A 27,025-nucleotide genomic window follows, 5' to 3' on the forward strand; every position below is an offset into this window, starting at 1 on the left:
AAATAGATAACAAAGATTGTATCATCAGCTGACGTAGTATCGATTAAACGATACTATCGATATTTCAGTTAGAGCTGCCACCGCAACCTCTAGCCAAGACAGTAGAAATGCATCGAATATTACAATTATCGATAGTTTTCCAGTTCTACTCCCCATTTTTATAAAACGCCAAATGAAAATTAAAAAAAACTTCGTACCTTTAATTTAATGCAATAATATGTGCAATTTGAAGGTGAGTTAACAACAACTCACTATTTGGTGCTATATACGCAAACGGTACATACTCAAGTGAAAAGTGAAACGTAACACTGCCTCCAGTTTGCAGTTTGCTTTGTCATTTCTGGGAACGGGGGCTCGGGCGCTCTCCTGTAGGCTCAAGGACCGTCTGTTATATATGTGTATATATATATACGGAATGCTTGTCGCAGCACCGAGTTGTGGAAGTGTGCAAGGACTGCTGTTGGGGGCTGCAGGAAATAAAAGTGTCTTTGTTTGAAGTAAAAAGAAAGCAGACGGCGAGCTGATGACGTTGAACTACGTTCAAATTTCTCTCCATTGTGCCACTGCCAGTTATATATACAAGGTGCTATATAACTACAATTCGACATATATATGTGTGTGTGCCTTATTAAAAATCAAAATCATAATCATATGGTCAAGGAACTGCTTGGAGTTCCCAGTTCTCGCATATGCAGAAATGTACGTACATAGGTATGTGGCAAGCACACACATACACACTCGCACAGTGTATTAATACCAGCGTACTCGCAAGTGTATACAGCTATATATATATATTTCGTGCGTGCGTGTGTGTATGTGCGAGCTGTTGAACGACAGCTGACGTTGTTGGTGGTATCGGTATGGTATCGGTGCGGTATCGGTAATCGTAAAACAAGTTAAAAGCGCAACGTACTTCCTATGTACATACATACATACCTAAAGACATAATAGATGATAGTATGTTTGTATGTATTGATTCGAATGTTTTCCTTACATTTTTTATAGCATGCCGATTCAGGCGCCCTCATGGACAGACTTTCTCAACTGTCCCATCTGCTGCAATGAGTTCGAAGCCAGCCAGCGTGTGCCGATCAGCCTGGGCTGCGGGCACACAATATGCAAGCCCTGTCTGACCACGCTCTACAATCGGCAATGTCCCTACGATCAGGTAAGTTGGCCCCGAATCACAAAAGCAATGTATTTAACTCGTTTTATTTTAATTTAGACGCTTATTGTTACGGACATCGACAGTTTGCCGCTTAACTATGCGCTGCTGCAGCTGGTGGGCAATGGCAGTGGCGGTACAGGTGGTGGTGGCGCCGCCGAAGAGGAGCTGGCAGATCTGGCACCAAGTGTGCTTAAGTTGCAGCCGGAACAACTAAAATGCTACAAGCTGGGCAGAAAATGCATCGAAGAATTGGCGTTGCATTTAAAATCGTTTCTAAATCTGAACAGCAGCAATTTGCTGACCCGGCCCATGCAGCGCAAACTGGTCACGCTTGTCAACTGCCAGCTAATGGAGGAGGAGGGTCGCGTGCGTGCCTTGCGTGCTGCACGTTCCTTGGGCGAACGCACTGTCACCGAACTGATATTGCAGCATCAGAATCCGCAGCAGCTCAGCTCGAATCTTTGGGCAGCGGTACGGACCCGCGGCTGTCAATTCCTGGGACCCGCCATGCAAGAGGAGGTGCTGAAGCTTGTCTTGCTGGCGCTAGAAGAAGGCTCGGCGCTCTCACGAAAAGTACTGGTCATGTTTGTGGTGCAGCGGTTGGAGCCTCGCTTTCCTCAAGCGTCTAAGACGAGCATTGGTCATGTGGTGCAGCTGCTTTATCGTGCCAGCTGCTTTAAGGTGTCGAAGCGCGAAGCGGACTCCTCACTGATGCAGCTAAAGGAGGAGTTTCGCACTTATGACGCACTGAGACGCGAACACGATGCCCAGATTGTGCAGATTGCCACAGAGGCGGGACTGCGCATTGCGCCCGAGCAGTGGTCCTCGCTGCTGTATGGCGACATTACGCACAAGTCCCACATGCAGAGCATCATTGACAAGCTGCAGACACCGTCTGCATTTGCACAGTCCGTGCAGGAGCTGGTCATTGCGCTGCAGCGCACCAGCGATCCCGCCAAGCTGGCTCAGCTGCACAATCATTTGCAGTATTTGGCCGGCATTGATCCGTGCGCTGAGACGGCCAGCTGGGAGGATGTATCCAAGGCGCTGGACGCTGTAAAGCATGCCGTCATGGGTCTAGTACATTTCTTGCAGCATCACGGCATACGCAAGCCACAGGAGAACAGTCTAGCCGGTGGCTCAGCCAACAACAACAACACCAAGTACAAGATAAGTCTGTGCCGGGACCTCAATCATCGACGGGTCTGCCCACGAGGCGCCAGCTGCACATTTGCCCACTCGCAGGAGGAGGTGGAACGCTATCGCGCCCGCAACCGTGGCAAGCATATTAAATCATCCATGCCCATGGCAATGCCCAGTATACCACAAGGTGGCAAGAAGCCGCTGCCCCTGGGCAGCGAAGCGCCTGCACACACCGGCCCAATGATGCCCCCCATATCACCCATGCGCTATATGCAACCGCCAGCACAGCCGACCAGAGGTTTCCTCGAGTCCAATTGCAGCCTGCCGCCTGCAGCACACAACCTGCCCCCCAGCGGCGTCCATCCACAATTGCTGCGCGCACATCACAGTCCCATTGGTCGCCAGCAGCAGCAGCAGCAGCAGCATGCGGCACTCAATGGACTGCTGGCGCCACCGGCACCAGGACGCTATGAGCAACGTTTTAATTATGGCCCGGCGCCGGCTCCGCCACGCAGCAATGCCACGCGTGAGTATCCAGGCAATTCCCCGGCTCAGCCGCCGCAACGCAACCCACCGAACTACAACAACATCAGCAACAACAACAACAACAACAATATACACAACCACAACAAGAGCTTCTGCAGCATGCTTCCAACGGATGTTTATCATTCGCCCTACTTTGGCAACGAGGCCACGGGGAACAGCAAAGGCAACGCCGAGTTGCCAGCAGCCACAAAACTGGGCCATCCAGCTGCTGGCGGCAATCCGTGGGAGCATACATATATGCCACAAGCATTGGCAACGCTAGTGCCGCCGTCCAGCAAGTATCCCAGTCGAGTTATGTCCACAATTTTACCCGCAACAGCCGATACCTCATTTTATGAAAAGAAACCGCCGAGTAATAATGTTAATATTGATCTGGAAGTGGAGAGTGCAGCACATGCTGAATCCATGCCATTGTTTAGGCCCAACAACAACAACAACAACAGCAGCGGCAACAACAACAACAGCAGCAGCAACCACAACAACAACAATATCTCATTAATATTCTGGAATAACTCCAACAAAGATTCGGCCAACTTTGTGCGTTCCGACTCCATATTGGATGACGATGCATCAACCTCGGATGTGCCCACCGGCTCCTCCATGCACAGCCGCTACGGCCCTATTTGTCCCAAACGCTCGTCGAGTAACTGGCACAACTGGCCCATGGAGAGTGATCCAAACAATAAAAACGAGTTCCTCAGCGACAAAAGCACAACAGCCGGCGAGCTGAACTTTGCAGGATTTGAGCCGAAGCCAGTCTACAAGCCGGAGCACAATGACAACCTCAATGTCAATGCCAATAAGGTAAGTTGTAGCGTTTTTAGTCCCAAATGGTTTTAAATTGGAGCCTTCACAGAACTCAGCTGGACGTGATAGTGTGTACATTTGGAACAACGATCTGAATGCGAATGCAACAAGCCCCTCAAGCAATTATTGGAGCAACAGCAGCGAGCCAGCAGGGTCCCACAACGAAAGACTGAAGCAGCTGGATGGCAAGCCGATGCTGCTCTCCGAGGACAGTTTGGAGGGTGGCATCGATAGCGGCATGATGAGCGAGCTGGAAAAGAATCTAGTTGACATTGTCGAGGTCTGGTCGAATCCGGATGATAGCGGCATAAAGCTGGACTAAGGTCAGACTAAGGATAACAACGTTCGATCGAGTGGAAGCATAATGCAATCATTTTTATCAAAATGTACCCTGGTGGACATTTTACAGGTTTGTACACCGCACAGCTTAAAATTCTAGAATTTCAAGTAACTAATCCTAGCAAATAGTTAAAGTTTGATCATTAATCGATCGGTCCAAGAAGCAGATAAGCAAAAGAAGAAGAAGACGAAGAAGAAAATAACAAATTTGGGTAGGGGAAATTAGAATTTATTATGTAATTATTTAATTGTCTATTTAAAGTGTTGTCGAGCTCTATATATATATATATACATATATAGATCTATATGTCGCATATATATGTTCATTGTTCTATATTGAATTCATGTTCGGGCCAACCGAACTAGTCCGTGTTACGTTTTATTTCGGGTTTAAAATTGATCAGTTAAAGAAAGGAAAGAAGGAAGTTGTTCTACTCGTACATATTGTATAGAATACTTGATGTCTAAACTAGCCACGATCCTTTAGCACAACAATAATATAGATCTAGTTTATAGATATTCAAATTGCTAACAAATTAATGAAAATTATGTACATACATAATTGCCGTAGGTGTTGGGTAGTTGCTCCCCAAAAAAAAAAGATAAATGATAAATGAAAAGATAAAACAGCAGGAAAGGTTCACAAAGTCCGTTAAATGATAAAATCTGGTAAGGGAAAAAGATGTTGAAGCAAGTTTAAAGAGCACTCGACCTGAACTCTATAATGGGTTAAAAGTTTGCACTAGAATTGAATGCCAAAATGCTAAAAACCATCTGTAATTGTTAGACCCAGCTGCATAATGCTGATAATGTATGTAGTTCGAGGTCGGCTCCTGATTTTTATATGGGCAATATATATACGGAATGAATAGGCGTGACAGCTGCTCCTATCAACAATATTGTGTGTTTTGTTTTTGTAACGTTTTTTTTTTTTACATTTTTTTTAAATTATTATCTGTGTATTTGAAATCGAACCGCTATTTTTATATATACACCTAAAAGAGAGTTATATATGAAAAGATATAAGATATGTATATGTACTAGAAAGTTGGGATTTAAGTGTAACCCGCACCTAGGGGGAGGGGAAGGGGAGGGAGGGAGGGGGGGTGGACCCGCATACTTTTGATAATTTATATGTATGTGTGGATGAATGTTTATATTTCTTAAAGAAATTTTAATAACGCTATTGTGCGATGTTGTTAACTATTGTACTATATTATTAAATTTATTGAAAATAAATTAAAATCATGTCCCTATACGTTGTACTCGTTGAACTGTATACTTGCAGCCCTACTATATACTAAACAAATATATTAACGATATATATAGTATATATATATATCTATATATACTATGATTAATGCGCGCGCTCTACTACGTATGTAATACATGCGTTAATATTTTAATTGATATATTAATATTATATATTAATATCAGATGAATCCACGTTTTGCTTGAAGACTTTTTGATTCTAATGCTAACTCAAAATGACTTTTATATATATTTTAAAACAAAAGTCAAAAACCTATCAATCCTACTATCATATACATATAATAGAGCAAAAATAAAGCAGATCGAACGTATACTAAATTCAACTGATCCGATCTGATTGAAAATGTGAATGTGTTATTAAACCGTTGATTAAAATTATAAAACAAATTTGAAAACTATAAGAGAATCCTATGTATATTTAATTATCTCAATTGTTAATGGAAAACATACAAGAGACACAGAGTTCTGTTCTCTTTAGTTAATGCAAGCAATACATACATATGTATTTTTGTTATTTATTAAAATGATATTGTATGTATATGCCAGAAGAAGAAGAAGATGAATAATATGTACCTATGTATGTATTTCCTACATATGTTCAGTAATCGACGCATTAAATAATGTATTATGTAATAAGCAAAGAATTACTGAAAATTGAAACGATCGATATATATATATATGTGAAAACGAATGAGATTTGTAATATTTATATGTAAAGTTCGCTAACCGTTTTGGGTAGAGCTTCATCTCAAGTTCCGCTTAATTTGTGAGTCTCGTTAAGTGCTGTAAAACGATCCACGATCCGCGAAACACGATCCCACCCCGATCCCAGATCCTTTTATCTTTAATCTTTAAAAACCCGCAACCGCTGCGCCAGTCTGTGAAATCCTATTGCGTACTTAAGACACCACCACGTGGGTGGGCAAACGGGAGAATTGTGGTGCAGTTTTAGTCTAAACCCAATGGGTTCATAACTGTGTTGTTGAGTTGAGCTTTTTGTAATCTTATAAATCTATTTTATGTACTTGGAATTCGATCAAAGCAAATGCGGATTTCGAATTCCAAGCGCAAATCATCTAAATTTTCTATATATATATATATATACACACACTATACATATTATATGTATTATATTTAATACACGTATTTTTTGTATTATTACTAAATGTTAATTTTTAAGTTATTTCAATTAACCCTCCCAAAAAAAAAAAACCACAAAAAAACAATTTATTTATTTTATTTTGCCAATAAATTTTTCAATTAAATTTCAGTTTTGTTTTTAATTAAGTTTATATTGAAATGATATATGTTATATCTTAAACGTGTGCAACATATCAGAGTCGATTTACTCGCAGCAAATTGAAACTTAGAAACTTACACGATACCACCACCCACTAAAAGAAAAAAACAAAAACAAAAACGAAATACCACCCGAAGTTAACTATGGTTAAGTAAACAGTAACTAGTTATGGACAATCGACCTAAAGTTCTGAGACACATTCTCAACTCAAGTTATATATATACTATATAGAAATATATTAATATTAGAATACTTACAAATTATAAATGTATATAGAGATATGCCTATCTATTTGATATAGACGCTTCTGTTCCTTGTGACTAGGTTTAGTGAAGTTCAACAAAATAACGAATAGTACTCACGAATGTCTGAATACATTCGAATACCAAATAGCTGGCAATAGTTTACTCGAAGTCTCTGTGTAATAGATACATTGTTGATTAAATACAAGTGCTTCATAACCAGGCGCTTCTTTCAATTGGCCAAGTGACTTACAATAGTTTATATCTCTCGTTAACACACAAATATCTCTTCCATCCTAACGCATCAAATGTGTTAAGGCGCGGACAATACCAAAACAACCAAAAGAAAAAGCAACATTTTCATGCTTCTCCAGATGCCCAGCTCTACAGATAGGAAACCAAGTGAAGGAGGAATACAAGAAAATGTCCACTCGAACGTATTTGAATATGTATGTACAAAAATGATATTCAGCGATGAGAAAAAATTTGTGTTATTTGTTGGAGATTCTTAAATTGTGATGATGTGAAATTAACAGTTAACATATGAACTACTCCCAGTTTAATGGGAACAAACAAATGTCTTTATATTTCCATAGATATGTACTTATTATTATAATAATAATCTTAACTAACAACTAATGTATACACACACAATTATGCATACATACGAGCTAAATAACCGAACTTAACAAAAATAGTAAAACTAATTCAATCAAATCAAATATTGTTTCAAATTTTATCTACAATATATATCACTGGCACAGTCTTGTATCTGACAGATACTTTAGATACTTTTCGTGCCAGAGTCCTCAAAAATTGTTGGCAACATCAACTCAATTATGTATGTACTTTTTATGTGTGCTGAATTTTCTTCAAAATTCATTATAAATGTATTAGAAATTGAAAGAAAACAAAAAACAAAAACCATTTAATGTGTGTGTGAGAATTCTCAATAAAGGTTATTAAACGATTTTGTGCTTGAATATAATCTTAATCTTCCTTTTTGCAGAAGCCATTCCAATTTATGGAAAGCTCTTAAATTTACAAAATATTCTGGAAATTATCATTCGAGTCTTTACCTTAAGATATTAAATTTGAAGCTAATTAAAGTTCTTTTAAATCTTCGCTTTTATTATGTCTTAAGCTAAGTCTACATCTTCAACTTCTGATTATGAAAGATCATATATTATTACTGAAGATTTTGTTTAGATTTTAGTTTTTAGCAACATTATTTATCTATTTATTTAATGCATTTAATCTTTTTTAAAATTTGTATGTACTGAAAAAGTATCAGTATATAAATGGAATATATATTCCATATGAAGATTTGGTTTAGAAATCAGTTTTTAGCAAAATTAATTATTTATTTATTTAATGCAATTAATCTGTATTAAAACTTTTATGTGGGGTGAAAGATTATCAGTATATAAATAATATATTATTTATATATTTTATATATAATAAAGTCAAATGCCAACGATTTCTTTTAATTTGTCTCCCCATAAGCTCAATTTAAATTTTCGCTTTAAGCTAATGTCATTTGAGCATAGTCGCACCATCAATTGTGGTTTGACTGGGCTTCTGTGGTTGATTATGAGAGAGATCTGAAAAGGTATCAGGTGGAGGAGAGGTTAGCGCAATTAACAAGTCTAGAAGTTGATAAAAAATTAACCGTATTTTATTCCGCTGAAATGCACTTTAAGCCCAGTTAACAAAAAGATTTGCTGTTGGTGATATTTTTTAATCTTGAAGCACAGGCTTCCACATGACGGGCATGTCTAGTTCCTCCATTTCGCCCACGTCCAGCTTCCAGACGCTGCCATTTTGGCCCTGTTCGATGACCTTGACCATATTTCTGGCACAGACCTCCGGTGGCTGACGCTTTACCTTGGGTATAATTTTTCTCATCGGTGTCTCAAACGAAAATGTTGTCTTGTCCAGCATATCAGCCAGCAGGGGCGTGTCCGTGAAGCCCGGACAGATGGTGATAAAGCCGACGCCAGTGCGTGCATAGTAAGCGGGATCCTGTCAAGAAATTGAGGATTAGTAAGCAGTTGGAGTGTGAATTTCTCGATACGCACCGCCAGTCCACGTGTGAATGCGGTGACGCCATGCTTGGCCGCCGAATAGATGGCCATCGCTGGGGTAGGCTGCAGCCCAGCCACGGATGAGATGTTTACCAAGAGTCCGCCCCGGCCGCCCTTGGTCTGATCCATGTGCTCCAAGGCCAACAAAGAGCTGTTGATCAAGCCCAGCTGGAATGAAATGTAATGACCGTCTGCACCACCAATTAAAGGCACTTGGCGTACCCACCAGATTGATTTGTATGGTCAGCTCCACGAAGTGGTCGTTCATCAGGCCCATGCCATTGACGACCAGATCAAAGTGTTGCAAACGTGCGGCGGCCGCTTTGTAGGCAGCCTCGAGCTCTGGTTTTTGGGTTATGTCCACTTTTTGGTAGAAGATCTCGGTACTTGGATACTTTGCCTGCCAATCCCCCAAGAGCTGCCCATTCAGCGCCAGATCGAATACGGCCAACGCCTATAAAGTCAACCAAAAGTCGATCAGCCCAAATTGAAAACTCGTCTCAGCCAGAAGCAGAACCTAACCTTCAGCTGGCGTTCGAGCAGCTCTGCGCACACTTTTTGGCCAATTCCGCCAAAGCCACCGAGGTAAACCACATTTTTACCAGCCAAGTCCATTTTCGCTTTAATAATTCAACTTGTTCTCGGTCCGACGTTTGGTTTTCAACTGATCGCAGATCAGGCGACTACCCCGAGTCATTGATCGCTTGCACTGTTTATCAGTCCGTGTTGGTGCAATTATCAGCGGCGACACAAGTCTCTTCTGATACCCTGTATTTATATATATTTATTTAAATTAATTTAACATCTGGAAGAGGGCGTGCTTTTTTAATCTCATACATTCTATATATAACAGAGTTCGCAAATAACAGTCGGGTTGTCTGCAAAATAACAGTTTTTGTCGGACAGCATGAATAAGGGAGAAAGAAAACACACAAAGTTCTGTTTCTCTAGGCACGAGCCATTGCGCGTCGACGCACTGATACCCTTATTTATATTAATGGTGTATAATGTTTAAAGAAACTTATTATTTTTGATTGTAATAATAGTTGCACAGTTAATACGAAATTATATTTTAATTAGACATTGGATACAAATTGTATGTGAGAAGGTTTGTGCTATTTAGTTACAGCGCTGATCAATAGTTAAAATAGCCTATTTGGAGAAAGGGTGCTTTGCAAAATCATACAAGAAGAAGAAGACATGACTTTGGGACTTTGCGAATTATAGGCATAGCGGTGCTTAGAAACCACAACAATGAGTTAGAAGAGTGCAGAAGCTAAGATCATAGGCTGTAGCCTCAAACCAAAAAGGGATAACAGTCTTTCGATTCAAACTGAATTAAATTTCAATTTTGTTATTCATGAAAGATATTTGCATTGAGAATATAAAGCTGGCAAGCAAAGATAAACAGATCCCGAGGATCTCGGCCATATCTTTAAGGATCCGCTTGTCATCTCAATTTAGGATGTATAGGTAATCAGGTTACAGGGTATCCGTTAGTCTGTTTATGTACTCTTGTTCAGATGTGGGTGTGATTATCAAGAGTTCAGTGCCTTCCACTGTGGAGCATTAACTTCTCTGCAGGAAATGAGTAATAAAAGTTAATATAAAGATATCACAGCATCTACTTCGAGGGTTGAGGACCCCCGTCTAGATTTTCAAAATGTTAATCTTGGTGCTCCAACAATAAACTTTGACCAATTTTATCTATATGACATAATCATATGTTAGCCCACTTCTTGAGATAAACAATGGAAGAGGTATCTCTAAAGATGAGCGACATGGACTTCTTTCATTTGTGATCAAATTTTATTAATATTATTATTAGCAGCATGTTGTCTAGTTATAAACTATCAACCTAACCTCTATGTTCTTACCACTGGCTGCTATTATCTTCCTCTAAAATAGCCCCACATCGCCTAGGATTTGAACCCGGATCCTTCATGTTTGTTTGCCTGGTCACTTTCAGCAAAGGGACTGTCATTCCCTTGTGCTGAACCCCAAACAAATTTAGTTCGGAGACATCTACTTGGAAAATTGTATCGGGGTCTCAGGCAATGAACAAGAAAAGATGCCGGTTCAAATCACAGGCTAAAGTACAGATGTTAAGGTCTTTAAGCCGAAGGTCTAGGGCTATGTAAAGTGTTCGATTCATGGGTATACGAATAATAATTATAATTTTTATTCTCAGTAACATTTGTTAGGCCAAAGTCTTGCTTTCATTTTCTACGGCTATAAAGGCGTCATATATTTTTTCTTATCAGTAATCTAATCGCTTTGCATCTGGCAGTAAACAAAGTGCTGAGCACTCCAAATGTGAAGAACATAAGCACTATTTGGGTTAATTTAATGGATTGATCTCACTTGGGTGGCGCTCACCGGAACTCAACTATGCGAATGGGAAGCCCCACGCGGCGTCGTAAGTGCGTGGGCCAATTGCGCAATCGGCTCGGCTGTATCCGTATCCATGTGCAGGCAATATCAATATTAAGTTCACTATTACAAAACAGCCAAAGCCAAAGCCGCTGCAGCTGGTGGTTTGTAAGCCGATCCGCTGGAGACGCGATTTTGGAGGTCAGGCGCAGATTTTGCCGCCTTGGGTTACACACATCGGTGGGCATTCATGGCTGCTATAAATAATCACAACGTGGCCACAGCAGCAACAGTTCCACATAGCCAACTACCTTGACTAGCTCGCCAGGATGCAGTGCTTCATTTGGTTCATAGGCACAGCCGCGTTGTGGAGCGTCGCAGCGGGCGCTAAGTCGAGACCCATTCTTGGCATCGCCCCGCGTGGCTATCAGGAGCAGGATACGGCGCGTGCCTTCTACTCGTACGGCTACAGCGATGAGAATGCGGCGCGAGCGGAGTACACAGCACGCGATGGCTCCTCGCGCGGCTTCTACTCGTATGTGGACGCCAATGGCAAGCTGCAGACGGTCAAGTACGAGGCGGGCGGTCGGCAGGGCTTCAAGGCGGAGGCCAGCAATCTGCCCAAGCAGCCCGTCGACGACAAGAAGCCGGTGACGGACACGGCGGAGGTGCAGCAGGCGCGCCAGGCACATCTCAGCGCCATACGCGAGGCACAGGACAGGGAGCGGGCGGTGGCGGAACGGGCGCAGCAAAACGAGGAGCAGCCGCTAAGCGACGAGGATGCGGACATACTGGAACGTGTGCGCGCAGAGCTGACAGCCATGCTGGCGGAGCGGCAGCGAGGCGAGGAAGATCGCGAAGCCGACGCCGCAAGCGAGGCTGCAAATCAGGCGGAGAACAGGGAAAGGGAGCGGGAAAGGGAGCGGGAACGGGAACGGGTGCGGGATCAGGAACAGGCACGCCCACGTGATTCCAACGATCTGCGGCTGCGCACGGTCTACCGCCTGGCAGACATCAGTTCCAGCAGCTACCTGAAGCTAAGCGATCTCGAGGATCGTCTGGGTAACACCTATTATTCCTACGTCTCGCCCGATGCCAAATACAGCGTGACCACGCCCACCGAGCTGAGAAGCTTGCGTCCCGTGGCGCTCAGTCGCAGCCTCGTTTTGAGCAAGCGGAACTAGAGATGTCTATGGAAGATTTGTTGAATCCTGGTTGGAATTAAGTTGAACGTACTCTTAAGAATAAATGCATTCTGTGCACCATAGTGCCAAATCCTTGGACTTGTAGCAGCATCAAGGCGGGGGATTTGAGAGTGCGGATGTGGACCCTCAAATATCCTATATTGACATAGGTCAAAACTTTCCACTCTCATAACTCGTTCAAAACTTAACCGATTTTCATAAAATTTGGCTTTTTGTTCATGGTTTGGCCTGTAAATCAATTTGGCATCCAAAACTAAGAACATTATTTTTGGTCAAAATTCATGTGATGAAATGGTTCCCTCAAATATCTTATATAGTCATAGGTCGCAATTTCCCACCCCCATAACTTGGTCAAATCTCATCCGATTTTCATAAAGTTTGGCTTTTTGTTAATGGTTTAGCCTCTTAATAAATGTGGCATCTAAATCTGGCAACATTATTTTTGGTCGAAATTCATATAAAAATAGTACCCTCAAATATCCTATATAGACATAGGTCGAAATTTCCCACCCTCATAACATGGTCAAAACTTAACCGATTTTCATAAAGTTTGGCTTTTTGTTTATGGTTTGAATAATGTATCTCTTATTTCATGGCTCTAGAATAAAATATGGGAGTATTTTTTTGGTCCGGATTCATGTACAATTTTACCCTCTTAAATCCTATATAGACATAGGTCATAACTCGCTCAAAACTCAACCGATTTTCATAATGTTTAGCTTTTTGCTCATGGTTTTGCATCTAGATTAATTTTGTATCCAAATCTGGCAACATTATTTTTGGTCGAAACTCACCTCAAATATCTTATATAGACATAGGTCGAAATTTCCAACTCCCATATTTTGGTCAAAACACAACCGATTTTAACAAATGGAAAGGAGGCTTCATAAATTCATTAGGTGGTTAGGGACTTTGTCCCGGAGGACGGTTATTAACTTAATATTCTAAGTGTGTAAATCCTTTTAAATCCTGCCAAATTGGCTGACTACAGCTCTAAAACTGTGGGAGACATTGATTTTTACAATGCATCCAAGTAAACATGAGCTAATATCAAAACAAATATACTCCTTTTCATTTTGCGAACAGGGTATATTAAAATTTTAGAGCTTTTACGTTTTATCAAGTCTGTGAACCCATCAAGAAATTTGGGTGGATCGGTTGACAGTTGAAAGTAATGCTCTTCAGGTAGAAAGTTGTGCCAAGTCAATCGAGAGAGAATATTTTGAGAGTCTTCTCTTGCTTCGACTTGCTTTGTTCCCTTTCCCAACCAAGAAACAATAGATATTACTTATTTTTATACCCTGAACTCATTGAGAATGGGTAAAAAGGGTATAATGTATTTGAGGAAATGTATTTAACAGGCAGATGGAAGCATCTCCGACCCCATAAAGTATATACATATTCTTGATCAGCATCAACAGCCGAGTCTATCTAGCCATGTCCGTCTTTCTGTCCGTCCATCCGTCTGTCTGTCCGTATGTATGAACTCAAGGATCTCAGAGCCTATAAGAGCTAGAGACTTGAAATTTTGAACGTAGGTTCTCCTAGTGCCCGCGCAGTAACGTTTGTTTCCGATAACCGATAACTTGCCCCGTGTCCAAGTAATCGATAAATATCGATATCGAAGTTCTGTTTTTTGAGCAAATTTGCTAAATAATAAGAGACTAGTTTTTTTTCCAAAATTTAATTTTTATTGTTTAACAGAAACCAAAACAAGAGAATCAAACGTTTGCGACATTGGAGCTCAAGCCACTGGCAGATAGTCACGCGCGGGCGAGCCAGCCTTCAGCAGGGAGTTGTACTTGTAAATGTAGCCACTCGCGGGCTGGTAGACATAAAGTGGCTGCGACAGAATGTTGTGACTGTGCCCAGCTGCAGATTTGGTCGTGGTCGCGACCTTGTTCAGCTGATTGCGCAACTTCTCCGCCTCGAAGCGCTTGAAGAAGGCAACTTTGGCGGCGGCCACCTCGGGCGTATCCTGTACAGTGCCGCTCAAACCGTCGCCGCCAGCCAGACGCAGCTTGGCCTCCGCATGGGCAGCCAGATGCTGGGCACGCAGCGCAGCCACCTCGGCTGTCTCCTCGTTGGGTCGCAGCTGCTGCTGCTGCTGCTGCAGGCTGCTGGCCGTGACGCGAAAGCCATTGGCATCCGCCTGATAGTTGACCGTCTGCTGCTCGCCCCTGGCATCCACATAGGAGTAGGAGCCGTGTGTGACGCCATCCGCTGTGCGTGTCTCGTGCTTGGAGTAGAGCGGCGCCGTATATCCGTAGGCATACTGTCCATGCTCATCCTGGCTGTGGTATTGGCTGAAGGTGCCCGCCGCCGGCGGAGCGCCATAATCCAGCAGGGCTGCCGAGCGCGCCAGTGTGGCTCCCAGAAGCAGGCAAAGATTAAGACAGAAGCTGATCGAGTGCATCTTTTCTTCTTTTTTTATGTGTATTTTTTTGGTGGGTTTCTTGTGTGGCGCTGCTAGTGTCGTGGACTAGTACTCGCTCCAGAGAACTCTGTGCGTGACGATGGCGCGATTCTGCTTTTTATAGGCAACCGGCGAGGCGAGGCGAGGCGAGGCGCCTCCTTGGCTCAGAGCGCGACGCAGTTGCCAAAAATTTGCAATATCGTGCGTTCTTCGGGAAGGTCGTCCAGTTTACTTTCATATTCCCTGTTTGTTGTTGTCTGTTTGTTGTTGCAAGCTGGCGCTCTTCCTCTTGGCTCTGTTTGTACATAAATATTTTGTCGATTTCAACAAGTTGAGCATAAATTTGTACACAAAAGCCGCAATTTGTTTTCATCTGTCAGTGGACAGGGGACGCGCTGCCCCAGCGCAAACCCAAGAACTTAATCAGGCCAGCTCTTGTCTCTCTCTCTCTCTGTCTCTCTGTGTGTCCTAAGGTCAAGGAACCATCTGTGGCTACCTTTTGATATGTTGTTTATGCCGCTATTAAATTTAATTGAAATCAAAATTCGCAATGCTGTTTGGATGAGCTGCTAAAAGGCCTCCGAAGTAAACACGCACAGCGGGTTTCTTACTCAATGGACGCGGATATTGACGAATTAACAGCTGCTGACAGAGTGGAAAACCAAAAGGTAGCCGAAGAGCACGTCTTCTCAAATTAACTACCGATATTATAAACAGCAAAATAAAGGAACTAGATGGGACATCTGATCATAAGATCTCGAACTAAACACACAATCATTACCTAACTGGATCTTTGTTGGAAGCAGTCGAGAGGAATCCTGGCTTGTTCCTTGTTTTCGTGGATATCAAGAGATCCCATTTGGATGCCTATCACAGCTCGTCCTGAGCTAATCAACGCACTGCCTCGTACGGAGCTAGGAAGCTGATATTTGTACTGTGGTGAAAATGTGCGCTGAAATTCCACCCGCAAGCGTGAAAAAATCGTGAAAAACAGTTGCTTAAAACTTTTTTGTTTACCATTCGATTCGCTTGGAACTCACTTTCAAAGATATTTGTGAAAATTGAACTCATTTTCAAAGATATTTGTGAAAATTCCTTTGAGAAGTGTTTCACACTTTCCGCCAAATCCACCCGCTTGGGTGAATATGGAGGTCAATGTTTGTTTGAGTGAAATTTAAATGTTCGGGCTTTTTGCTTGTTTTATTTTGTGTAGTATAAAGTTGTTGCACTTTTAAGTGTCTCAATCGATAGGCGTAAAATATAATAATATTAAACTTCTCACGAGCGGAAAATGGGTGGAAAAGAAATATGTAAACCTTAACCCGGCCAAAGGCTTAGGAAGAAGGAAAAGTTTCCTCCCACAGCATCCAGATCTTTAAAAGAAATTGGTCAAACTACAAGCTGTTTAGTCTCAAATCTCTTTATTAGCTCTCGGCTAGATTACAAAGTTCCGTTTTAATAGTAGTAGTAGCGTGGAATGGTGTAGCCATAGACCGACTGCACGGGCAGAATGACATGGGAGCTGCGGGCAACTGGAGCCGAGCGAGCGCTAAGGAGCTCGTTGCGCAGCTTCTCGGAGGCGACACGCTTCAGGTGAATGGACTTGGCAGCGGCCACCTCGGCTGTGTCGGCAACGGGAACAGGCAGGTCCAGATCTGTTGGTTGGCTGTTGGACTGCTGAGCCTGCGCCAGACGCAGTCGAGCCGCCTCATGAGCCGCCAAATGGCTCTGACCGGCGGCGGCAACTTCGACGGCGTCAGCTGAATTGTCGGCAGCAGCGGCAGCTGCAGCAGTGGAAATGTCTGAGCCGGCGCTGCGGGCGTCGCCAGCTGGCGAGCTTGGCGCACGAAAGTGCCGCTGCGGCAAATTGGTGGCTGCCACATGGAAACCCTTCGCATCGGCCGTATAGTCAACAGTTTGCAGCTTGCCCGCGGCATCGCGATAGCTGTAGCTGCCGCGCGTGATCCCATCGAGGCTGCGCACCTCCTGCTTGCTGGAATGCGGCTCGGCATAGCCGTAGGCATACTGCCCAAGCACATCCTGCGTCATATACTGCTGCTGTGTGGGCGTAACCAGAGCGGAGCCCTGCGCCGTATACACATACGGATAGTTGGCATACAGCGCCATGCCCTGAGCCAGCGCCAAGCTGCAGGCGATCAGCGTGACCAATAGAAATTGCATGTTGACTTTTGTAGTTTGTAGTTGGAGTCGGAGCTGGAGCTGGAGCTGGGTGTGTGTTGTTACTGCATTTGGCTAGCTAGTGCCGCGTCCTTTTATACCAAAAATGTTGCACGTTCTGCAGGTTCTGGTTCTCGTCCGCATGTGGCCTCCCCCTCCCCCACCCCCCTGCTCGTAACGAGCTGAGGAACAACTGACGTCTGTCCACTTGCATCTGGCTGTGATCGTTAACGGCAACTGCAACCAACTGTGGCTTAATTGTGGCCAGGGCTTAATGACTGCACATGTGGATAGCATCTAAAGAGGCACAACACTTTAGACCTAGGCCAAAACAGTTTCTTATCGCAGCAGAGTTGAGGCTGTGGAGGAAGCGAGATCAAGGCCACGACCACGAACTGGAGGAACGCATCTGTGCAGGACAAGACAAATGTAAACCATATTCAATTGTTATACCCTGTGGCCAAACCAGGTGAGTGAAAGCGGGCATGCCAAGCTGGGGGTAAGGTATGTAAGCGACAAAAGAAGGGTTTATTTATTGAATATAAAATATATTTATTAATTTATATGAAATTTCTAATCTTTATATATGTCAGCCAGAAAAGAACTAATTTCATGAAAAGTTCAAAATTTAATACAAGCTATAGAATATGACATATCGAAGTCGTGCCCAACTGTAAGGATTTATAGCTATATCTGACTATGATTTCTTTAACAACTTAAAAGTTGTTAGTCGTTCCTATGGAAGCTATTTGATAAGATAAGTAAGCCCATCTGTCGAACCTTGACATATGTAAGACCTGCAAGTATGCCAAGTTTCAGCAAGATAAGTTGCAAGCTGATAGAGGCCTTTTCCTGATCAAGAATATCTATACTTTATATATACTGTAGAGCGTCGGAATGTCGAAATTTCGTGATAAAATAAAAATAAATAACACTGAAAAGTATGGAAACAAGGTAAGGTCACTGCGGAGTATATATATGTATATATATAAGTCAGATCTTTTTATCGGATACATAATAATCCATCTCTTAACTATTTTAAAAGTTCCGACTGTAAACACAGCTATTACATCTCACTGCACTCTGGTATAGCCTTTTTATTTTGGATAAAAAATAATTAATCCTTATTTGTATTATAAACAAATTTTTGGTTTTTGATATTCTCTAAACTAAAGTATATTCATGGTTTTTGTGCAGGGTAGTTGTTGGTACGGCAGGATAATACGGGAGGCTTTTGTGTATCACAAGCTGTTGAAATTTCTTAAGCATTCAGGGTAGAAAGTTTTGAAAATCTTCACAACCATAGCTAGTAAATAGTCTATATTTAAAGTCTGCAAAGATCTTATAACATCTGTTTTTATTTATTTATTTCATTTTATATTTTATTATTTTTATTTTATTTATTTTTCTTTCTTTATTGAAATTATTTGTATTTTATTTATTTTTACTATTTTTGTCGACATTGACATTTCTTTTACTTTTTACTTTTACTTTTACTTTTCAAACAGGGTATCTGCTAGTCAGGCAAGCTTACTTGCTGTCACTGTTATTGTTATTGCTGTTGCCGCATTCAAGTGGCATTTTGTGTCCGTCTTTAACTGCAACTGCAACTGCAACTGCAACTGCGACTGCTGTAACTGATTTAAGATGCGGCTCGCGTTGCCTTTTCCAAACAGAGGGCCGCAACGGCATTTCAAGGTGAGTGAAGGCCAAGGGCCACATTTGTCCAGCTCGGGCCGCGCTTCAGGCCTGGCCTGGCCAAGGCCTTAATCGCCGCAATCCCAAATTGGAATTTGGTTTTATTTTTAGCCACATTATCCGGCCACGCATCGCAGCGCAGCGCAGCGCAGCGCAGCGCAAGTCGAGCGTCTGATTAGGATTGATAGCATTGGCCAAATAGAGTCATACTCGGGAGTTGCCCTTGACTCTGCGGCTATTTACAGCTCACAGCTGGATTGATAAGTGCATTTTAATATCGTCGTCTCTCTCTCTCTCTCCAGCCCAGCTTCACACTTGCTCTCAATCAAAGTCCAGAGCTGCGGCCCCATAATTTGCCAGAATGGCCACCTTAATGATCTTGTTAGTCCAAGTGCCTCAGTGCCCCGGCCTGGCCTGGACGTCTTTTGTGGCCAGTTGTCCAATTCACTTTAAATTCCTGTCTCCAACTGGAACAGCTTTGGCTTCGGTTGTTTGCTTTGCAAATTCCTGGCCGCAACTGGAGCTCCGCTCTGGCATCCATTTGATTTTGTCGTGGGCCGTCGCCGCGCTGATTTGTGCATCATTAGGTCTAGAAATTCAGGGCTAATTACTTATCAGCCGGGACACACCTTCGCGTAGCCGGTTTTGCTTTGATTAAGTCAACTTTGCTTGCGCTGTGCTTTGTTTTGCTATACTCTTATTGGAGGGTATTATAAATTTAACAGAAAGTATGTTGTGCATATTTCTCAACTTTATTTATGTATACTGAGAAAACTGGGTACATTTGCATAGTTTTTATTATTTTTTTATATTATTAAATTCTTTTTACTATAAAGTCGAATTAGAAGTCAAATGTGGAGACAATTCTTCGATAATTGAATTGTTATTTAAGAACAAATTTTCTTTTAGGCAAATTTCTTATAGAAGAATGAGTCCTACAGTTCGATAAGGTCTACTATAATATTAAGCTACCATTTAACAAAACACTTGTCGCTTTGGTATTTGTGCTAAAATCGTGTTTTTTTCTAATACTGTTTTATGATATTTTGTGTCAAGATAAGTGTGCAGTAATATAATTAGTTACCTGAAAATGTATTCAATCTTTGGCAGCCCATATCAACATTTTATGCCCAAGATAACCTAATCAAATGCGAAGCAGACACCTCTGACATCATATAAAGAATATATATGGTATATATCTGTATTCTTGAAAAATATTAACAGCTGAGCAGATAAATAAACATTTTCGTCTGTTTGTTTCCATGCAAACTACTCTCTCACTCTTAAAATGCATAAACTTAATTTGGAACCGGATCGAAAAATTATATCATGTATCTAACATAGAAGTTGTTGTTTGAAAATTTAGTCTTTATATGAAAATTCTTTTGAAAAGATATCTATCTTAATCAAAAGTTGACAATTATTAGCTTTATTATGCTCCTCAGAAATTACGAAAAATCGTAGTTGAATCGGTTCACTATATCATATAGCTACCATAGCAATGATTGCCCCAAATTTAGTTTTTGTTTGAAAAACTTTTTTGTTTTTCAAGGTAACTAAACTGGAAATTTACTAGTTTATTGTACTCCCTGCAAATAAACATAATCTTAGCACTATATAGTTAAGCTGCCATCGAAATTAACGACCAAAATTTAGTTTTTATTTGAAAAACTTTTTTGTTTTTCAAGATATCTTAACCAAACTCAGGAATTAGGCACATTATTATGCTTTTAAGCTGCAACCGAAATCTCTTTACTATCGGACTGATATATCCTTAGTTCTATGGGAACAATCGATCTAGAATGGGGTTATTTATAAGAACTTCATTATATGGCTAAGTATATATGTATGTATTTGGAGTGTCAGGGTAACTAAACTTCGGCAATTCGCAGCTAACAATTTCCTCTTGTTTTTTAACGTTCTTTCGCCTGATTTTGTTGTCGTTTCTGCCCTGTATGACGCCATCGCAGGCCTTTGGCCACAATAGTAGCCAATTATGTGAGTGACAGGCCGCATATAAATCACGGTCCCATTCGGAGGTTAGACTGTGTATTAAACTAAACAAATTTTGTTGCTTAGACAGCGGCATAGGTAAACACGCTTAAGGTGTTTGATTAACTTTTCCTGCTGCTTAATTTCCCATATATTCCAGGTTCAAAAAACTCATTTTTTCCGTCCGAAAACCAAAACTATTTTTGGTCTAGTAATCGTTGGAACTCACACAAAAAGTCATTTGCATATGAAAAACATACGAGACCTTTGCCACTGTCATCGAGTGAGTAGCTGCCCTCCCTCCCCCCCCAACTATGAGCTCATTCGGTTAGTTAGCACAGGTTGAGCCCCGCCTCTTTCAGCATAATAACGCCCTTCCCCCCTCCCACCCCACCCCTTCGATCTAAGTGCGTCTCGCACTTGTTGTGTTTTGTTTGTTGTCAAATTTCACGCATCGTTTTCTATTTCGTTGACGAGCATTCAAATTGACGGCTGTCCCCCCTCTGCCGCCCCTCTTAACGCCCCTCGTCTGCTGCCAAAGCTCACTCGAGCCGAGAGCTTTTGGCATTTCGCACTCAAAACAAACGGAAATTCGAGTGGAATTTTAGTTGCCTTATCAACGGGCGTCACTTTTTTTGATAAATGGTTTTTTGTTTCTCTTCGCCTCTTTACGCTCAACTTTTTGTTGTTAGTTTTGCTGCGTGTGTGTCTTTTTGTTTTGGCATTTATAAATTTTGTCTTAAGTCAAATGAAGTCATCGCATTAAAATATATTTTATATATACATATGTATTCCCTGCGGGCCAGAACTTAGTTAGCTTGGCCTGGCTCGGAGCTGGAGCGGAGCGTGTTGTATGCCATGATTTATGAGGTACATTTTCGCCTGTAAAATTCAACAGTTTTGTTTTGTTTAATTTTGTTGTTTTGCTGCAAAGAGTTTGCTTGGAAATTGCGCTCGCTGAAAGCTCACTCAATACACACACACTAAAGAAAAATATCACTCATACGCCGCTTGTGCTTTGGCCCCCGTTCGGCGCTGGCTGCGCATTTAACCAAAAACAGTTGAGTCTCAACAGCGACAGCAAACGCGCGCAGCACCGCAAACATTTCGAAAAAATCGTAAACATTTTCAAAAAAACTCAAAACATATTCAAGAAAATATATTAATTTTTGTACATTTTTTGCGTCTAAAATAATGTAAGTTTTAAAGTGTTTAAGCTCTGCTGCCTGGCTGGGAATTATAATAAAATTACTCTCCTTCAAAGTGCCACACACACTCACACACACACACACACACACACATACAACAACAGCATCGCGTTTAATCTCTGCCACCGACAACAACATTTCAACGGGCCTTTGTGGAAATTTCAAGTGCTGCATGACCCATTTTGTCTGCTCCAAAATAGAAAATCGCTGCAGCTCCAGTTTTTCTTTTTTTCACTTTTTTTTCAATATATAACAATGCGTTATATGCGTAGCATCGTTTTAGGCGCATTTCCCACTACCCCTCCCCATTCCACCGTTAACTTCCGTTTGTATGTATGCGGCGCTTGCGCGTTCCTGTGCTCCTGCTCCTGCAGGGTCTGGGCAGGCAGCGTGATGTCATTTAGAAGCTGCCGCTGCTGCTGCTGCTGCTGCCTGCCATATCATCGTGTGTATACTTGTAAAAATGTGATGCATATGTGCTTGAGCAGACCTTGGGGCTTTGTTGTGCCTGTTCCCCCTGCTCAACTTTTTGTATTTGGTATTGTATTGCGTGCTTGTGCGACACCCTTCCCAGCAAGCCCCCCCCCCCCCCCTCCGCCAGCCCTGCTGTGTATTGCGCTTCCTGTTTAAATTGCTTCACACATTTAATTTATGCAGCGCCTAATATTTTATATACTTATCGTATTATATATATATTGAGGCAGTCGCGCATATTGTGACCTAAATATTTCATTTACATTTCCATCTTTCCCTATATGATGCATAATGCATATAATCTGTTTGTACTCGCTACAAACTGGTAAAAATAAGGGTATAGAATATTCACCTTGGAATACTTTTTTCCCCACTTTTCCAAAAGCTTTGGTATATACATAAAAATATCAATTCATCTGTAATCCCACAAAATTTTATAGACATTAGACAACGAACTCAAAAGTTATTTAAGAATTCAAATGTATAGCTTAGGGGACCAGGGGAAGAAGAGGCACTGCCTCTGTTGACTACGCAGTATCTTTTAGTCGGACACCCTTTTCTAGCGTCCGCTCACTTGTTACTTCTTAAAATTTGGAAAAATCTAAATACAATTTTGGCTTGGCCACGCGCTCTGTCACGAAACGAGATGCGGATGTCGAGAGATGAACAAAACAATTTATATAGTCATCCATGTGGTCATATATATTTAAAGTGTATATGTATACATGTGTATATGTGTGTGTGTGTGTGTGTGTGTGTGTGTGTGTATTAATGATCTCGGCAGCGGCAAAGCGGATTATGAGGTATCTTTTGCACGGCTCCGGCAACTAGCCACGTTTCTTGCCCAACCGCCAGACTGTCTGAACTTTTGCTTGCGGCTCTTGCGCCTTTTGTCATGTTTTTTCTGGTTTGTTTTTTATGTATTTATGGTTTCCAATTACCGGAATACAAAAGGGCTGCAAAGCCAATATATATCGATGGGCGTGCCGCACACGCAGTCTTATACGCTGTCTTATAATTAGTTTTAACACTTGACATTTGCGGAGCTGGAAAACATATAGAGGACATTTACCTACAAGAAGGCAGCCTAGATGGTACAGTGAAAACTCCCTTGAGGAACGGGAGAAGGGAAAATATGTATCCCTTCTTACCCATTTTCAATATACATAGGGTATATAAATATTTCTTCGAATTAAGATTAAGTCCGTTGCTCTCTCTAGGGAGTTGTACATTACTCGAGGCTCCACTGTAGCTAGCTATCGTTCACTTCTATGATTTCACAAATGCATCTCTATATTTGCTTTGTTTGCCTCACCCAAAACCAAACCCCAAGCGACGTAATTGCTACGCGTAATGACGATGACATAAGCGATACGATTAAGTCGACCCCTTTAACCCCTGTACCCATATATATATATATATATAGTATATATTAGATGTACACACTTGCGGCAAATAGTTGTCGATATGATCACATTTGTTACGCTCCACGGGTCGCTGCATTCTGTGGGATCTGAGCGCAACCTTGACCCAGGCAATCTTATCGCCAGCTCGTCGCATTCAATTACCTGGATATGTTTGTTGTCCAATAACTGGTTGCCTTCCGGGACCTTATCGTGCCTTATGCAGCTCCACAATTGTCTGTCTGCCTCTGTATATATATATATACATATGCCATATAGATTCCAGCCTTAACTGGCGCATAATTAATGATCGGCGCATTGAAAGCTCACGTTTTATTTACTGTTTATGTTCGATTTGTGCGGGCCCAGCTACAAATCTTAACATGCATGTTAAACATGACGACAATTTATGCCATACGCAATCTTAAACACTGAAATATCTACGAGATTTATGCGCTCTTAGCCCCATAATAGGGCTAGAGGGCGAAATAAACGCTATGTGCTTTGGGTTAATTAATGATTGGCAAGCGAAAACCTAGCGTAAGGCCTGTGCCGTTATGTGCGGGCTCTACACTGAGAGAAAAACAGCACAAATTTAGACTTCCAAGGCTAAATTTAGAGGGCTTTTTAAATAAATTCACCCCACTCTGTATAGATGCTCTTTATGCTTCGGTTAAGTCATGATTGGCAAGCGAAAATATATTTTAATTTCTGTGCCTACACTGAGAGAAAAACAGCACAAATTTAGACTTTCAAATTGGAATTTATAAGGCTTTTTAAAGCAATTCGCCCCACTCTCCATTTTCGTCCCTTTTTCTTGTTAAGAAAAAGCAAGTTAATGAATGCTGGCTTTGAACCGGCGATCTTTCGCTTGTCAGTCCGACGCTCGAACTCTTAAGGAGAACATGCTTATGACGTCATAACATAATTATACGGCTGTGTTTTTTTTTATGGTTGTGGAGCTGGAATTTTTTAAAATCAGGTCTTAGTGCTTATTTGCGACTCAAAAGTAAGCTTCGGTAAAAATCTCTTCCTTGTAGCTCTTACAATTTGGGCTATATGTGGATCATTAGCCAGTCAGTACAAACTTTTTTTATATATATAGATGATTTTTTTTATAGAAAACAGAAGTTCTAAAATGTAAAAAATTAGCATCAAATCTCAACCCAAAGTTTTCTTTAAAAACTTAAGTGTAGATCGAGTATAAAGTTAGAAAAAAAGTGGAATTTTGTTGTAGTTGTTAAATAGTTGCTCCACTGTAGGGATACAACTGTTTGTTAATCATGCGATTAGAATTCGAATGGAAGACGCTAATGAGCAAATAATATTGAGCTTGGAGAGCAGCTTTATCGCGTCACTTGAAAGCTAGATCCGAATAACCTTCCGCAGTTAATTAGCGGCCAGCCGCTGTGAAAGCTTCCATTTGGAGCTATTGTCCGCTCGCCACAATGATATCATCGGAATAAAGAATGTGTATATACAGTGTACAGTGTAGTCTGATAAGCTATCTTCATATAGAGATATATACATGCAGGCAGATTGGAATTGAGTAAAGCCATAGCCGATAGTCAGATATAGAAGCCAGAGTCGACGCAATGTTGCCGAGCGTCGTGGCTCACAGGTGAGACAAAGGCATACAAAAACTGGAGCCAGGCAGCAGCTGGATAGATATATGGACCTGATCTTAAATCCCATCTAAAACCCACCGAACTTTGTAGAGCCAACAATATGTCTGAGGCCGGAGCAAATGGCAGCAGCGAGGCACCCGCCGCAGAGCTGGCGCAGCTGGCGCTGGAGGAGACCGCACCGAAGGTCAGCTTTTCGGATCAGTTCAAGGCGTTCTCCAAGTTCGGCGATACCAAGTCCGATGGCAAGCTGATAACGCTATCGCAGAGCGACAAATGGATGAAGCAGGCGAAGGTCTTTGACAAGCAGATCACCACCACCGACACGGGCATCCACTTTAAGAAATTCAAGGCCATGAAAATCACGCTGGCCGACTACAACAAGTTCCTCGAGGATTTGGCCAAAACGAAAAAGGTGGAACTGGCGCAGATCAAGCAAAAAATGGCCGGCTGCGGTGCACCCGGCGTGCTTTCCGTTTCGGTGAGTTAGCTTTTTGCCACTCCAAATCCAACTCCAACTCCAAATCGGATTTTCACATGCGATCTTTTTTCAAAGGCGGGCAAAGCCGCCGCCGCTGTGGACAGGCTGACGGATCCGAGCAAGTATACGGGCTCGCATAAGGAGCGCTTCGATGCCACCGGCAAGGGCAAGGGCATTGCCGGACGCCGAAATCTGGTCGATGATTCCGGCTATGTCAGCGGCTATCAGCACAAGGACACCTACGATGGCGCCCGTTAATATCCTTAGCCTAACCACATTCACACAAACACACACAATTTTCCTGATCTTTGGCTAATTTATTACCCGTTTCTAATGGTAGCACCAGTTAATTTTGTATTTCCTTCATTTTCCCTTCCTTATTACATATAAGTTGTGATTAAGTGCTTAAAAATAAATTTATATTATTTTAAACCTATTTGTTTCATTTTATATTCGTCTTTTTTTTAAATTCTTTCATACGAAACGGCCCAAAAGTTCAAAAACGTTTACACATCAAAATCAAATCCAATTTATATATATATCGCAACAAAATAAAATATATACATTTATAAAATAGAACTTTTTGCGAGCATAGCACAAACTTTTAATAATACACTTTACAAAAGATGAATAATAAATAATACTTATGGCAAAGATATACCAAAGATAAGCTGACACACAAAATTTATGTGTGCCCCAAAATACGTATTTTTATTTTAACTTCAAATAAAGTGAAACATATACAAGTTCTTAAAAGCGTTATATTACTGCAAGCGATTTAAAATTAAATTGTAAGCGTCGAAATTTTGTTCTTTTGAAATCGTTTAGAACATTAAAATATATATAATATATATTTTTTTTAATTTTATAATTCTGAGATACGTAGATACATTGCTTTTAAAATTATTTCATTTATACCAAGTTATGGAACTTGTCAGTTCGTAATTTCTGAGCTCTATAGTCAACATTTCTTATGTGAATGTTGGCCAATAGTTTTATTTTTATTGTGAAATTCAGATATAGAATCGAAGTAAGGTTCAAGCTGAGACCAAAATGCTATCAATAGTT

At 41.5% G+C, this 27,025-nt stretch overlaps 5 protein-coding genes across 10 annotated transcripts; 3 read left to right on the forward strand and 2 right to left on the reverse strand.

Annotated features, from left to right (window-relative positions):
- The first annotated feature begins 91 nt into the window (after positions 1-91).
- Positions 92-4,669, forward strand: roq (roquin). Of its 4 annotated transcripts, none has more exons than XR_010436596.1 (5): positions 551-699; positions 1,006-1,168; positions 1,226-3,661; positions 3,714-4,073; positions 4,126-4,669. XR_010436596.1 is itself a non-coding variant. In XM_064684942.1 (4 exons), the coding sequence occupies exons 2-4, from the start codon at positions 1,007-1,009 to the stop codon at positions 3,984-3,986; spliced, it is 2,871 nt and encodes a 956-aa protein (XP_064541012.1). In that variant the 5' UTR covers positions 92-232; position 1,006; the 3' UTR covers positions 3,987-4,669. The 4 variants fall into 4 exon arrangements, 2 of the variants coding, with proteins under 2 accessions (XP_064541012.1, XP_064540997.1); XR_010436595.1 differs by having other exon boundaries at positions 4,133-4,669; XM_064684942.1 differs by lacking the exon at positions 551-699 and adding an exon at positions 92-232 and having other exon boundaries at positions 3,714-4,669.
- On the forward strand, positions 3,964-26,389 carry ringer (ringmaker). 3 transcript variants are annotated; one of them, XM_064684968.1, is made up of 4 exons: positions 3,964-4,073; positions 18,585-18,774; positions 25,570-25,957; positions 26,033-26,389. In XM_064684968.1, the coding sequence occupies exons 1-4, from the start codon at positions 4,049-4,051 to the stop codon at positions 26,213-26,215; spliced, it is 786 nt and encodes a 261-aa protein (XP_064541038.1). In that variant the 5' UTR covers positions 3,964-4,048; the 3' UTR covers positions 26,216-26,389. The 3 variants fall into 3 exon arrangements, with proteins under 3 accessions (XP_064541038.1, XP_064541056.1, XP_064541047.1); XM_064684986.1 differs by lacking the exons at positions 3,964-4,073; positions 18,585-18,774 and adding an exon at positions 21,837-21,962; XM_064684977.1 differs by lacking the exons at positions 3,964-4,073; positions 18,585-18,774 and adding an exon at positions 25,328-25,472.
- Positions 8,474-9,521, reverse strand: LOC135431035 (alcohol dehydrogenase). The gene is made up of 4 exons (XM_064685936.1): positions 9,427-9,521; positions 9,131-9,358; positions 8,899-9,072; positions 8,474-8,842 (listed from the first exon to the last, which is right to left on the reverse strand). The coding sequence occupies exons 1-4, from the start codon at positions 9,517-9,519 to the stop codon at positions 8,558-8,560; spliced, it is 780 nt and encodes a 259-aa protein (XP_064542006.1). The 5' UTR covers positions 9,520-9,521; the 3' UTR covers positions 8,474-8,557.
- On the forward strand, positions 11,566-12,542 carry Cpr72Ec (Cuticular protein 72Ec). The gene has a single exon (XM_064687914.1). The coding sequence runs from the start codon at positions 11,607-11,609 to the stop codon at positions 12,459-12,461; it is 855 nt and encodes a 284-aa protein (XP_064543984.1). The 5' UTR covers positions 11,566-11,606; the 3' UTR covers positions 12,462-12,542.
- On the reverse strand, positions 14,227-17,080 carry LOC135432300 (uncharacterized). Its single transcript, XM_064687930.1, has 2 exons — positions 16,356-17,080; positions 14,227-14,951 (listed from the first exon to the last, which is right to left on the reverse strand). The coding sequence occupies exons 1-2, from the start codon at positions 17,077-17,079 to the stop codon at positions 14,227-14,229; spliced, it is 1,449 nt and encodes a 482-aa protein (XP_064544000.1). The 5' UTR covers position 17,080.
- Positions 26,390-27,025: the final 636 nt, after the last annotated feature.

This window comes from Drosophila montana, unplaced genomic scaffold (assembly GCF_035044405.1).
Source record: "Drosophila montana isolate Dmon_TW-CO22-7 unplaced genomic scaffold, ASM3504440v1 contig_1455_1, whole genome shotgun sequence".
Lineage (NCBI taxonomy): Eukaryota > Metazoa > Arthropoda > Insecta > Diptera > Drosophilidae > Drosophila > Drosophila montana.